Below are 13,508 nucleotides of genomic sequence, written 5' to 3' on the forward strand. Positions count from 1 at the left end.
GTGCTCTGGAAAGCTGTGAGTCATTGCTCAGAGTGGTTGCTGATGGTTTCCCCTGTCCTCTGGGGGCGGAAGGATGAGAACCAGAGCAGTGAGCAGAAGGAGCAGCTACTCTACCCCAAACCACATTCCCTTCCTCCTTCCTCAGTCTCTCTGGCTTAGCCCAGCCCCAAGGTTGTCTTGGCAACCCTGAGGGCGGAGGAGAGCGGCACAGGAGAGCGTCACCTGATCTGGATTTCGGAGAGCTGTCTGCGCAGGCGGAGGGCGGGGCTTGTGTGGGTGACGTCAGTCTCCCGCTGACTGATTGCTCAGTTCCCGGACTTCTCTCTCCCCAGAGGATCGGAAAACCGTTGCTGGGGCGCAGCGGTCGGGGCCCGTTGGAGGAGAGCGCCGGGAAGGCTCGGGTGAGCAGCTGCTTTTGGCGGGGAGGAGTGGCAGGACCCCGTCCCGGGCTCGGTGGGTTTGGGGGAAGGACGGGAACCTGAAGGGCGCAGCCCTTGGAGCTCAGCCGGTGACCCCCGGGGGGTGGGGCGGAGGCGGCGCTGGGGCTTCCTCCCTGGAGGAGCCGCCGACGGCTAGTGGGAATCGGCCCCCGCCCCTCGGAGTGCGCCGCGGGCTCGGGAGGCCCTGGGGGGCTCGGGGTTTGGGGGGGCGCGGATAACCTCAGCCCCCCGCCCCCGGCCCGACGAAGGTCGGGGGAGGAAGGGCGTGGGCTGCGGCCGGACGCTGGGACTGGCCGGGCCGCCCTCCCGGGGCAGGGAGGGGCGCGGACCTCGGGGCGCCTGCCCCCGAACCCCCGTTGCCTGCGGGAGGCTCGACGGGACATTCACAAACAAGGGGAAGACACCCCAAAGGAAAACGCTTGCGAGTTGCCGCGGCTTGGTTGCGCCCCTCCTGCTGTTGGGGCGTCGCGGGGTCGGAATTATTTGGGCGGCTCGAGTCTGGTGGGGGGGCTTATTTGTTTAGTGGGCGCAGCTTTGGCTCCCAAGCCTTCCTCGGGGCGTGGAGATTACACAAGCATTCCCTCGCTGCGAAAACCTTTATTTCTGGAGAAGGTGGATCCAATGGAAAACACTGTTGGGTGTGGGTGCAAAAAGCGAAGAAAGAGCCTTGGGAGATCTGGTGATCCAGAGCTTGAGTCTCAGTCCCTTTCTAATAAAAGGGGAAAGTGACCACAGTTTACTTACATAGGTAAGAATTGTTGTTTACACTGTTTAGTCGATAGTACAATGCCTAGCCCGTAGTAGGCACTTAATAAAGGTTTATGGAATTGATAACATGAACTTTTCATTTAAACTTGAATGACATAGTTTTGACAGGAATTTCCAAGGTTATGTCAAAAGTCTGTGTTTCCGGAGCATATTTTGTGCCAAATTTTAATATGTATTATAAATTTCTGCTGCTAGCCTCTACTTGAGGGAAAACAATACTAGTGACTTAAAGGGAAAAAAATTTAGATGGTTAACCTCACCCATGATGGTTATTAGCACAGTTTCTGGTCCATAGCAGACACTTGATACAATGTTTTTTGATTTAACTTGACTTTTCATAAGTTGCAGTTTTACCTCAAAGTGTATCTTGTAAAGATTGTGTAGTATCTCTCTGTGAGCCCTACTTATTGATTTTAGGATTTCCTAAAAACATGCACACTATGTGCAGAAGATGTAAAGATCTTAGTTTTGACTAGTCATTTCATTTTTTTCTCATCCTAGCTTGGGAACATAAATGTACAAATGTAAAAATTGTAGCTTCATAGTTTATTGGTTATCATCAGTGAACTCTTATACAGCTTGGTAGTTCCACAAGACATTTGAGCTGAATATTACAAAGTAAGCAATATAAAAAAACTAATTAAGCTTTTCAAAAAGTTTATTCAGTAACCATAAAATTGTAACCTAAACTAAACTAAAGGTTGGCAAAGTTAATTTCTGGTCTTTTTTTTTTTAAGATATTATTAAGAAGGATAGGATACCATACTTATTATCAAAATGGCAAGACACTGTAGTGTGGACACTATAACTATAAGAAAGTCATTTAACTTCTCTGGGCCTCAGTTTCCTTGTCTGTAAACATAATAGCTGCCATTTCTCTTGTGCTCTAAAGTTTGCAACACTCTTTACATTCTCATTTGGGACTTACAACAATCCTTTGAGGTAGATTCAGGTATGGCCATGTTACAGATGAGCAAACTGAGGCTCACTAAGATTTTAGTGTTTTGTCCATCTTAAATGTTAACATTTATCTATGTAAGAAAACCATGAATATCAGTTGTGTGCTAGGTTGAAACAAAAGAAATACTAAAAGGGAATATTAATTGAGACATGAAGGTATGAAGTTACTTCTTGGAACAAGGGTCTGAAATGAATAGGATCAGAGATCTTGAGCTTAAACTTTAGAGGTCATCCTGGTACAATCCCTTCATTTTACAGATGAGGCAGATACAGAGAGGTTAAGTCTCTTGACTTACCCAAGATCACTAGTGAGCTAGAAGGGAATACAGTTGAGGAAATGCAGGCCCCCAAGAGATGAAGTGATTTGCCCTAATCACACAGCTAATAAGTGCTGGAGGCAGGATTTGAACCTAGGTCTTCCTAACAGTGTTTACTATACCATGTTGTCTTTCCACAGTCTAGTTCAGACACATGGAACAAGGAACTTGTTGGTTTTAAGAAAAATATCCTTTGTGGAACATTAATTCAGTTATGTATGTATGCATATGATAGTTTTCTATTGCCCTTCAGGCAGTCTTTATTTTTTCAGAGTAATAGACAAATGAATAGGAAATTGTTTTTTGAGTACAGTAGGAGAACTCTTGGCTTGGTCAGAAGACAGGTCTCCAGATACTTCTGACACTTAGTACCCTGTGTGACTGGGGGCAAGCCAATTAACCTGCCTGTGCTTTTCTTCCCCTTGTTTGTAAAAGGAAGGGATTGAACTAGATGGTTTCTGAGGTTATTTCCAGCAATATGATCCTATTTTAGTCACTTGTTCCAAGAAGGAAGGTCATTTTTTCCTCCCATCCTTCACCTTAGTATCTTCCTTTAGTGTGTCTTTTGTTCCAAGTTCAGGCAAAGCTCTCATAATGATGTTTTTATTATGTGAACATATGGTAACATTTAAGATTTGTTGGATATTCCTGGAAATATTTTTTTCTGATGGTCACCTTTAGTCAAATGGATCATTTGCTAGTTGTTAGATGTAAACCAATTTAATTCTAGGTAAGTAGAGAGAGAAGATCCCAAGAAAGGAGTGTGTTTCTCTTCTATGCTTGGCACTTTTGGAAAGGTAAAATCTGGTTTAAATGAATGTCAGAGGAATCAAAACCTAGAACATAAATATTAAGAATAGCAGTGGGTTAGGTAAATGCTAAAGGGAAGACATGTTACCAAAGGGAAACTATCTGAGGAAAGTCTCTAGGATCGGTAGGGAGGTTCATTTAATTACTTTTAAAATGTTTTGAATTTTTTAATTGATTCTTTTTGCCCATTTTACCACAACTGCTTCCCATGAATTCCTCCATATGTTCCCCACCTGATCATAACAAAGAAACATTCAAGTAAAACAAATCAATACGGTGCCTATGTAACAGTACTCACTCTACTACTTCTTCACTAGGATGAGAGTATGCTTCATCATCAGTTTTTCCGAATAAGATTGGACATTGGTTTTCATCTAATTTCAACATTTACTCAGTGCCTGTTAGATGAAAGACACTCTCAGGTGATAGTAATATAGAAATAAACATGAGAAAGGTCCTTCATAATAGAATTACTAGGTAGGGAAGAGAAATGTGCACAAAAAATGTACAAGGGAGAATATTCAAAGGACAGGTTCAGGCAAAGTGCAATGAAAATTTTAGGTAAGTAGGGAGAATGGGGGATGGGCACCAGAGAAATCTTAATGGAGAAAACATCACCAAATTGGACTTAGAAGGAAAGGGAAGAACTTTAATAGACAAATGAAGGGGAGAGTTCATTCAAGACACAAAGAGTTATCGTGATCAAATACTAATACAGATAGAGGACGTAGTGTTGTACTATTTGCTGAACCCCACAGAATAAGAACAGACTGAGATTTGAAGTAAGCTGGAAAGGCAGGTTGGAATAAGAATCTGGAGGGCTTTGAATGCCAAAATCAATAGTTTATACTTTGTATGGTCAATAGGGAGCCATTGAGTAGTTTTTAGCAAAGGAGTCATGTGATCAGAGATGTGTTTACTTTGATCAGAGAAGATTACTTTGGCCATGTTGTGAAGGAAGAAATGGAGAGAAGCTAGAATGGAGGCAGGAAGAGTAGTTGAATACGCTTTTACAATAGTATAGGCCTAAACTAGTGTGATTGTGGTGACACTGGAAAGAAGAGGGCCCATGTGAGATATTGTATAGGTAAATATGTAAGTAATGTAGGAAAGTGGAATTACACTGAAAGCAGAAGGGAAAGATAAAGGAACTCATCTGGAAACAAATAACAGAAAGGGGAAAATAAAGACCCAGGGCTTGTTTCCCAGCTTTGATTCTGCAGATGTAACCTTCCTAGCATCTTGGAACAGTGACTGGAAACTCAAAATAAAGCTGGGGAAGTGCCCTCTTAGCATAGTACAGGAAAGAAGTTTGAGCCAGAAATTTTCTTGTCATACTTGTATATTGTAATTTTTATTTGTATTATGATTGTTTGGGCTTCCTGCTTTACCCTTAAGGGCAGATTCAATTCAGTACAATTCAATAAACGTTTTTTAAGTGCCTACTCTGTGCCAAGGGCATGTGGGGTGTTCAGGGAAAACTAACACCTCTCTTGTGAGGGCTTGCTGAGCCCTTTTCAGGGCTGCTCATCCACCTTTGGTGTTCCCCTTTACCCAGCTCTCACCTGTGACTCCAAGAAGCTGTAGAGTGTGAGCATTGGCTACACCCTAGTAAAGGGGTCTCAGTAGACAGGCTAAACCAGGTTGAGAGTAACTTTCAGGCCTTAGTGAGTTATGGAAGAAACTACCCCAAGCAGTTGAAGACTTCCCCTATGGAATGGGCAGGTGAGAACAATTTGTTCCAAGGCCGAGAAAGCAGTTGATACAGGTGAAGTGGAGCCTTTAGAGCTTGGTCAGGTACTGAAGACATCAAGGTCATCCACTGCATCCCCATTGCCAGTCATCCTGACTTTTGTCTTGCCACTGGTCTTCAGTGATTGGAAGAGAGAGTGAGCCTAATGAATTTGTAGACCTCTACCTCACTTAAATCCAATTCATGGGCAAGTCCAGACATCACTCCAGGGTACCATTGGTCCTCTTCGAAGCATGAACAACAACAGTCTCAAAAACTATGTGCCAGTGCTAAGCCCTGGGGATACAAAAAAGAAAAAGTCCCTGCCCTCAAGGAATTTACAGTCTTGCAGTCTTAATGGGGGAAAGACTGTAAAAGGAAGCTGATAAGAGGGGACACAAGTCTCTGGCTGAGGGCTTGTTATTCTATGGAGTCAAATGAAGCAGAAACATTGATGGAAAATGAAGAGTTACCCGAGTAGTTCAAAGAATGTGGATTGTATCTTTTTTTTTATGAGGCAATTGGGGTTAAGTGACTTGCCCAGAGTCACACAGCTAGTAAGTGTTATGTGTCTAAGGCTGGATTTGAACTCGGGTCCTCTTGTCTTCAGGGCCGGTGCTCTATCCACTGTGCCTACTAGCTGCCCCAGTTGTATCTTATTCTTAAATTTGCATCTGCAGCACTTAATATTAATGCCTAACATCTGAGTACCCTTAGGCAGCTCTCTAAGATTAGTTGAAGCCCAGGTGCACGTATGGGTTGTTAGTGGAAGTGTCTCATCCAGGCCCCTTATACCAATGAAATCAAAGGGTTGGAGGAGAGGGGGAAAAAAAAAAAAGACCTACATAGTAGACATGTAATAAGTATTCTTTGGCTGAGTGAGTGAATGAATGGCAGGATTAGAGACAACCACAAATTATGACACAAGCTTTCATTATAGCATTCACTTTATAGCTTTCAAATGCTTTTCTTACAAAAACCAGGTGTTGTAGGTAGTATGAGCAGAAATATCTTTATGTTACAAATAAGAAAATTGAGACCTAAAAATGTAAAGGATATGGCCAATTTGGAATTAGCTCCCCTTTGAACTAGTTTGCATGCAGCTTCTCATCTGAGCTTCTATATAAACCAGTGTCAGTAAATATTAAGTGCCTTCGATGTGCTAAGTAGAACAAATAGCAGTCCTTATTCTCAAGTCTAATGGGGGAGAGACAAGCAAACAACTGTGTACTAAGAAGCTATATACAGGATAAACAGAAAATAAGAGAAGGAAGGCATTAGAATCGAGAGGGGTTGGAAAATAATGGCTTCCTATAGGGATTTTAATTGAGACTTAAAGCCAGAAAAGCCAGTAGGTGGAGTTAAGGAAGGAGAGTTTTACTGGCATGGGAGTCATCCAGAGAAAGTACCCAGAGCTGAGATTGAGTGCTTTGTTCTTGAAACAGCAAGGGGAACCCTGTCATTGGACTGAAGAGTATGTGTTGAGGAGTGAGGTGTAAGAAGATTGGGAAGGTTAGAGGGCTATGTTATGAAGGGCTTTGAAAACCGAACAGGATTTTGAATGTGATCCTAAGAAGCCAAAGGGAGCCACTAGAATTTTTTAAGGAGAGAGATGATGTCAGACCTGTGCTTTAGGCAAATCACTTTAATGGCTGAATGGACGATGGATTAGAATGGGGAGAGTCTTGAGGCAGGCAGACCCACCAGCTGGCTAATGTGGTAGTCTAGGCCTGAGGTGAAGAGGGCCTATACCAGAGAAAGGTGGCAGTGTCTGTGTATAAGAGAGATGTTGCAGAGGTGAAACCAGCCAACCTTGGCAACAGTTTGGCTATGAGGGGTTAGAGGTAGTGAGGAATTCAGGATGACTTCTAGGTTGTGAGCGTGAGGGATGGAAAGATGGTATCCTCTATAGTAATTTTTGTTGTTCAATCGTTTCAGTCGTGTCTGACTCTTTGTGACCCCATTTGGGGTTTTCTTGGCAGAGATATTGGAGTGATTTGCTATTTCCTTCTCCAGTTTATTTTACAGATGAGGAAACTGAGGGAAACTGGGTTAAATGACTTGCCGGGGGTCACACAGCTAGTAAGTGTCTGAGGCCAGATTTGAACTCAGGAAGATGAGTCTAACTGGCTGCAGACCTGGCACTGCACCATTAGGAAGGTAGTAGTAGTGGGGGAGATTTTAGGAGGAAAAATAATGAGTTTCATTTTGAATATGTTGAGTTTAAGCTTTCTACTGGATATCTAGAGGTGATTGAAAGGTAGTTCAGTGATGTGAGATTGGAAGTCAACAGAGATACTGGGGCAGGATAGGTAGATTTGACAACTGGATGGCTCAGTAGGTAAAGCAGTAAGATCTTCAGTCAGGAAGATCTGAGTTCAAATGTGACCTCTGACACTTATTAACTATGTTGCCCTGGGCAAGTTACTTAGCCTCTGTTTACTTTAATCCACTGGAGAAGGAAATGGCAAACCACTCCATTGTCTTTACCAAGAAAACTGTAAGGATAGTATGGATCATGAAAAGTGAGACATGTCAGAGGGAACAGGTAGATATGAGGAAGATTATAATTAAATCCATGTGAGCTGATGAGATCACCAAATGAAGTAGTATGGAGGGAGAAGAGGACCTAGGACAGAACCCAAAACCGTCTGAAAGTCATCAGTTGGTAGGTATTTGTTAATCACTGCTCTAATTAGCTAATCTACATTGTAGCAGCTTTGGTTGCTGCAGTTTTGGCTGCTCTAAGTTTCAGTTTTCTTATCTGCAAAATGGCATTCATAATGGTACTTCACTTACAAAATATTCTTGCCTAAATTTGTTTCTGATTTCTTCTAAGAGTTTAATTCTGTTTTGGACCAATTTGGAGTTTCTTGCAATCAATGATTTCTCAGAGTCTATAAGGTAGTCTTGTAATGAGTAATATTTAGTCAGTCAACAAGAATTTATCAAACACCTCTTATGTGCCAGGCATTCACTATGCTTGATGCTGAAAATAAGACAAAAATAAAAGTCTGCTCCCAAGAACCTTACATTTTAAAGGGGGAACAGTACATGCTTATGTAAGTATATACAAAGTAAATACATGTAGTTAAGGCACTAGCAGTTGTGGATCAAGAAAGGTTTCTCACAGAATGTGGTCCTTGAGCTGAGACTTGAATATTAGTTGATTTTCCTTTATCATATTTATTTGAGGTACTTCGAAGTTTTTGTTTTTATTTTTTTTCTGTCTTCTTTGGTTTATCTGCTTGTAGGCCAGATTTTTGTATAGGTTTTTCTTTTTTTTTTTTAGGCAGTTGGGGTTAAGTGACTTGCCCAGGGTCACACAGCTAGTGAGTGTCAAGTGTTTGGTCTGAGGCCGGATTTGAACTCAGGTCCTTCAGACTCCAGGGCCGGTGCTCTATCCACTGTGCCACCTAGCTGCCCCCTGTATAGGTTTTTCTTGATCAAAATTTCATCTTGGAGCATTTTCCTAATATTCCCTGCCTCCTAATACTTTGGGAGTATTCTTTACCTTTACCACTACAGCACAGATCCTGGCCCAAGCTGGGCTGCTGGGTGCCTTTTGTCTCCTGATGTTGGGGAATGTAGTATGGCTAGGTGGGGGTTAGATCTCTACCCTGAGTAACCTTCAGGCGATAACAACTAGTACAATCTAGGGTTCTAACTCATGTTGCCTTAGTCTTAATGCTTTATTCTACTCTAGTCCCTGTGACCTGGAGCACTGAGTGGAACATACCTTTCATCTGTCACACCTTTCCTTTTTCTTTGGCAGAAGCAGTGTTTACTGCTTCTTGCTTTTTTGGGGTGGATGGTGTGACAGGGTGTTAGAGCAAAGCTGCATGATAGTTTCCTAGAACTGGAGCCTAAATAAATTCTCTGGTGTTATTAATATATGAACTTTTTACCTTGGGTGGTGGTGGTAGTGTTAAATAAGAAAGGGGGTATTTCTGTCTTTTTGTGGATTCAGCTGTATGTATATCTGACAGCATAAGTCCTTGTATATGTCCGCTGCTATAATTTTCAGGGTTTTTTTTTTTTTTGTCTTTTTGTTTTTGAGGTGATTAGGGTTAAGTGACTTGCCTAGGATCACACAGCTATTAAGTGTTTGAAGCCAAATATTAATTCTGGTCCTTCTCACTCTAGGGCCGGTGTTACGTTCACTGCACCACCTAGCTGCCCAAATTATTCTCATTTTTATCTTTTTTGATTGGATAGAAAGATGTCTTGCTAATCTTTTGTGTTTATTCTGTTGATTCTCACAAGTGGATAAAATATTTCCTTTTTGAAGTTGAATAAAAGTATTAGAATGTAATGTGGTCTTCTAAAGATCCACCAAGCAGATCTTAGGATTCTTCAGTTTTAGATAAGATGTAACATGTACCCTACCTTATTCCTACATGGTTTTGATTTCTTCCATAGGTCTTTTATGGAATTCAAATAGGAACAGCCTTGGAACAAGTTGCTGTCCTGCTTTCCTATTTAATGTTCTATGTAGTAGTATTGGATAAGTTGGCAAAATAACTTTTTTCAATTAAATGGAAGTGTTTGGATATGATCTCATTTTCTTATTTTATTTTCCTGTTTCATGCTGTATAACTCCCATGCACCAGGCTTTTATATTCTTTAATATATTTCCAGATAATTTGTGGCACATTTATGAAATTATTTTGGATTAGAATGTTAGTGATAAAAGAAACTTCATAGACCATCTGTCTACTCCAACCCTTCTGTTTTGCAGATAAGGAAACTGTGGCCCAGATTGTGAAATTTACTTGCGTAAGGTCACAGAATATGTTGGTGGTGGTGAGCCATAGAGACTGTGGACCATTCCCTTGATCTTTATGGTTCTTAGACAATCTCTAAGGTTCCACGTGCAAGTGGTCACAGTCTTATCATTTTAAATCCAAAACAATGTGACATAATTGTATGAGTTTGAGAGGGAGTGGAAAAATTGATCCTGACCTTTTGATTTCATTTGTGTTAGAAACTCCCTCTACCATTCAAGTTAACAACCAAAGTGCAATTTATCATATTAGAGAATTTCTTAGGAGCATTGAGAAATGTAAGTAGTTCTCCCACAAAGCCAGGATGTGCTAGAAGCAAGACTTGAACTCACGTCTTCCTGATATCAGTGCTGTCTAGTCATTACACCACACTGCCTCTCACATATAAAATAGTAGGCCTAAAATAGTATTACAGTACTCAAATATTTCATGAACTTAGCTTTAGAGAGCAACAGCAGCTTGGGTTATGAATTGTATGTTCATATTCTTCCATCGTTTGATCTGCTATTGAATGTAACTATTGTATTAAATATTAATACAATATGGTAACTTTATGAACATGTGGCTCTACTATATATTTTTATAAAACAGGGCTTTAAAATAACCATAATTGTATTTTATAAGGTGTTTGCAAGTTATTTGGATTGGAGATATTTAACTTTTTTTCTTCTCTTTTTAGTAAAATCCTGCAAAAATGTCTTTATATCCATCGCTTGAAGACTTGAAAGTAGATAAAGTAATTCAGGTATATTTAAGCATATTTTTCTTTTTCTTTTTTTTTTTTTTTTGGAAGGGTGGGGAGGGGAGGATGAAAGGGGTTACTATAAATATTCTTGATATAAATGAAGAATAAGAATGAATGCTCAAGGAAAAATACTAAAACAGTATTTTTACCTTCTGTTTCCTACCATTACTCTGCAGTTGTTTAGTTGATGACTTGAGATGCAGATTAAAACATGGTTTCTGTGAACTGATTCTTCTCACACAGCTTTTGAAAGTTTGATGCCTCCATTTATAACATCAACTATGACATTACTTGCATCTCTTTGTTCTCTTTTTAGAAGTCATTTATTTGCTCTAATATAGTGAAGCTGTTTTCTACTTTAAGCTGGGCAGGATGGGCAAAATGGTCATCTAGTCCAACCCTTACATCACAGAATAATTTTCAGGATAACACATCTGACAAGTGGTAGTTATCTAGTCTTTGCTCGTAGACACACATTGAGACAGCCCGTTTCACTTTGAAATAGTTCTAGTTGTTAGGAAATTTTTCTTGATATAAAGACCATATTTATTTGATAGTTGTCTCCCCCATTAGATTGTGAGCTTCTTGTGACAGGAAATGTCTTCTGCCTCTTTTTGTGTCTTCAGTATTTTGTACAATATCTGGCACATAGTAGGTGCTTAAGTTTATTTTTTGTGAGGCAGTCAGCATTAAGTGACTTGCTTAGGGTCACACAGCTATTAAGCATCAAGTGTCTGAGGCTGGGTTTGAACTCAGATACTCCTGACTCCGGGGCCAGTGCTTTGTCCATTCTGCCACTTAGCTTCCCCTGGTGCTTAAATTTTTATTGACTGATTGACTTATATATTCTTATGTGAAATGGACCCAGGATCCATTGCTGTTCTGGTTATCTTAGATACGTTCTGTAGCTTATCAGTGCCCTTCCTAAAATGTGGTTCCCAGAATTGAACAAAATACTCCAGATGTAATCTGACCATGGCAGAATAGAGTATAGCTGTCATCTTCTGTTTTCTGAAAGCTATGCCTCTCAATGCAGCCCAACAGCCTGAGGACATTTTTTTTTAATTGGGCTTCATGAAATCTTAGAGACTTTGCTATTAGAGACAATTAAATCATGGCTCAATATTTAGTATATATGCATTTACATTGATGCAATTCTTTTAAGGCTTTGAAACTTTCACAGCTGTGGAGTTAGTTTTAAAGAATATTTTCTTTTGGACAAATCAGTCAGTCACAGCATTTGTTAAATGCCTACTATGTGCCCAGGCACTGTGTTAAGCACTGAGGATACAAAGAAAAGATGTAAAGACAGTTCCTTCTCTCAAGGAGCTCACAGTCTGGTAGGAGACACACAATGCAAGCAACTGTGTACATAAAAAATAAATTGGAAATAATCAACAGAGTGAAGGTGCTAGACTTAAGGAAGGAACAGTAAAGGCTTATTGTAGAAGGTGGGATTTTAGTCGGAAGCCAGGAGACATAGGAGGGAGAGTAAATGGAAATTTATGGAGGACAACCAGTGAAAAGGCATGGAGTTGGGAGATGGAAGGAGGCCAGTGTCACTGGATTGTAGAATACATTGGGATGGGGTGAGGTAATAAGGTATAAGAAGACTGGAAAGGTAGGGTGGAAATTTTGAACACCAAAAGATTTTATATTTGATCCTGAAGGTGATAGGAAGCCATTGGCATTTATTAAGTAGGGAAGTGACATGGTCAGACCTGCATTTTATTTTACTTTATTTTTTCATAGAGAATCTTATTTAGTATTTTATTTTCCCCAGTTACATGTAAAAACAATTCTTAACATTTGTTTTTAAAACTTTGAGTTCCAAATTCTCTCCCTTCCTCTCCCCACCCCTCCAAAAACCATGAGAAGGCAAGCAATTCTGTGTAGGTTATACATGTGTAGTCATGCAAAACATATCCATAATAGTCATGTTGTGAAAGAAAATATAGGAAAAAAACTCAAGAAAAATAAAGTTAAAAAAAGTATACTTCAATCTGTATTCAGACACCATAAGTTCTTTCTCTGGGGATGAATAGCATTTCTCATCACAAGTCCTTCAAAGTTGTCTTTGATTGTTACATTGCTGAGAACGGCTAAGTCATTCACAACCAGTCACCTTACAATATTGCTGTTATTTTGTACACAGTACATTTCACTTTGCATCAGCCCATTCAGTTTTTTTCAGGTTTTTCTGAGAACATCCTGCTCATCATTTCTTACAGTACAATAGTATTCCATCATAATCACATACCACAGATTATTCAGCCATCCCCCAGTTGAAGAGCATCCCTTAATTTCCAGTTCTTTGCCCCCAGAAAAGAGCTGCTGTAAATATTTTTGTACATATAGGAGCTTTTCCTTTTTGTTTTTTATCTCTTTTGGGATATAGACCTAGTAGTGTTATTGCTAGGTCAAAGGGTATGCATAGTTTTATAAACCTTTGGACATAGTGTCAAATCAGACCTGCATTTTAGGAGGATCACTCTGACAGCTGTGTATAGGGTGAACTGGAGTGGGGTAAGACCTGTGGCAAGGAGACCAACTGGTAGTCTATTAAAATAGTCCAAGTATGAAGTGATAAGGTCTTGTAGAAAAGGGAGCATTTGTGAGAAGTGTGATAAAGTAAAATCATCATGCTTTGGCCACAAATTGGATACAGGGACTGAGAGAAAGGGAGGAGTCAAGTATGAGAAGCATAGCTTTCAGAAAACAGAAGATGACAATCACCTAGACTGTGAGCTTAGAAGATTGGAAGGATGATGTTGCCTGATGTGGAAATAGGGAAGTTAGGAGAGGAGAGAATTTTGGGGAGAAATAATGAGATCAGCTTTGGACATGTTGGTTTAAGATATCTATGGAATGTTGAGCTATGGAGCTGTAAGATGCGGCTGCTAGATGGCTCAGTGGATAGAGTGCTGGGTCTGGAGTCAGGGAGACCTG

The 13,508-nt window shown here is 40.5% G+C and overlaps 1 protein-coding gene across 3 annotated transcripts in view; it reads left to right on the forward strand.

The window, feature by feature from the left end:
• The first annotated feature begins 277 nt into the window (after positions 1-277).
• The window catches only part of LOC114054169 (syntenin-1), a 36,078-nt gene continuing 22,847 nt past the window's right edge, over positions 278-13,508 (forward strand). The window contains exons 1-2 of one of the 3 annotated variants that reach the window (XM_027877331.1): positions 278-401; positions 10,494-10,559. In XM_027877331.1, coding sequence (XP_027733132.1) covers positions 10,509-10,559 — 51 coding nt within the window. In that variant the 5' untranslated portion in view covers positions 278-401; positions 10,494-10,508. Of the gene's footprint in view, positions 402-1,104; positions 1,189-10,493; positions 10,560-13,508 lie in introns of those variants that run through there. The other 2 variants (XM_027877328.1, XM_027877329.1) reach the window with 2 other exon arrangements.

This window comes from Vombatus ursinus, unplaced genomic scaffold (assembly GCF_900497805.2).
Source record: "Vombatus ursinus unplaced genomic scaffold, bare-nosed wombat genome assembly UNPS02014812.1, whole genome shotgun sequence".
NCBI classification, from domain to species: Eukaryota; Metazoa; Chordata; class Mammalia; order Diprotodontia; family Vombatidae; genus Vombatus; species Vombatus ursinus.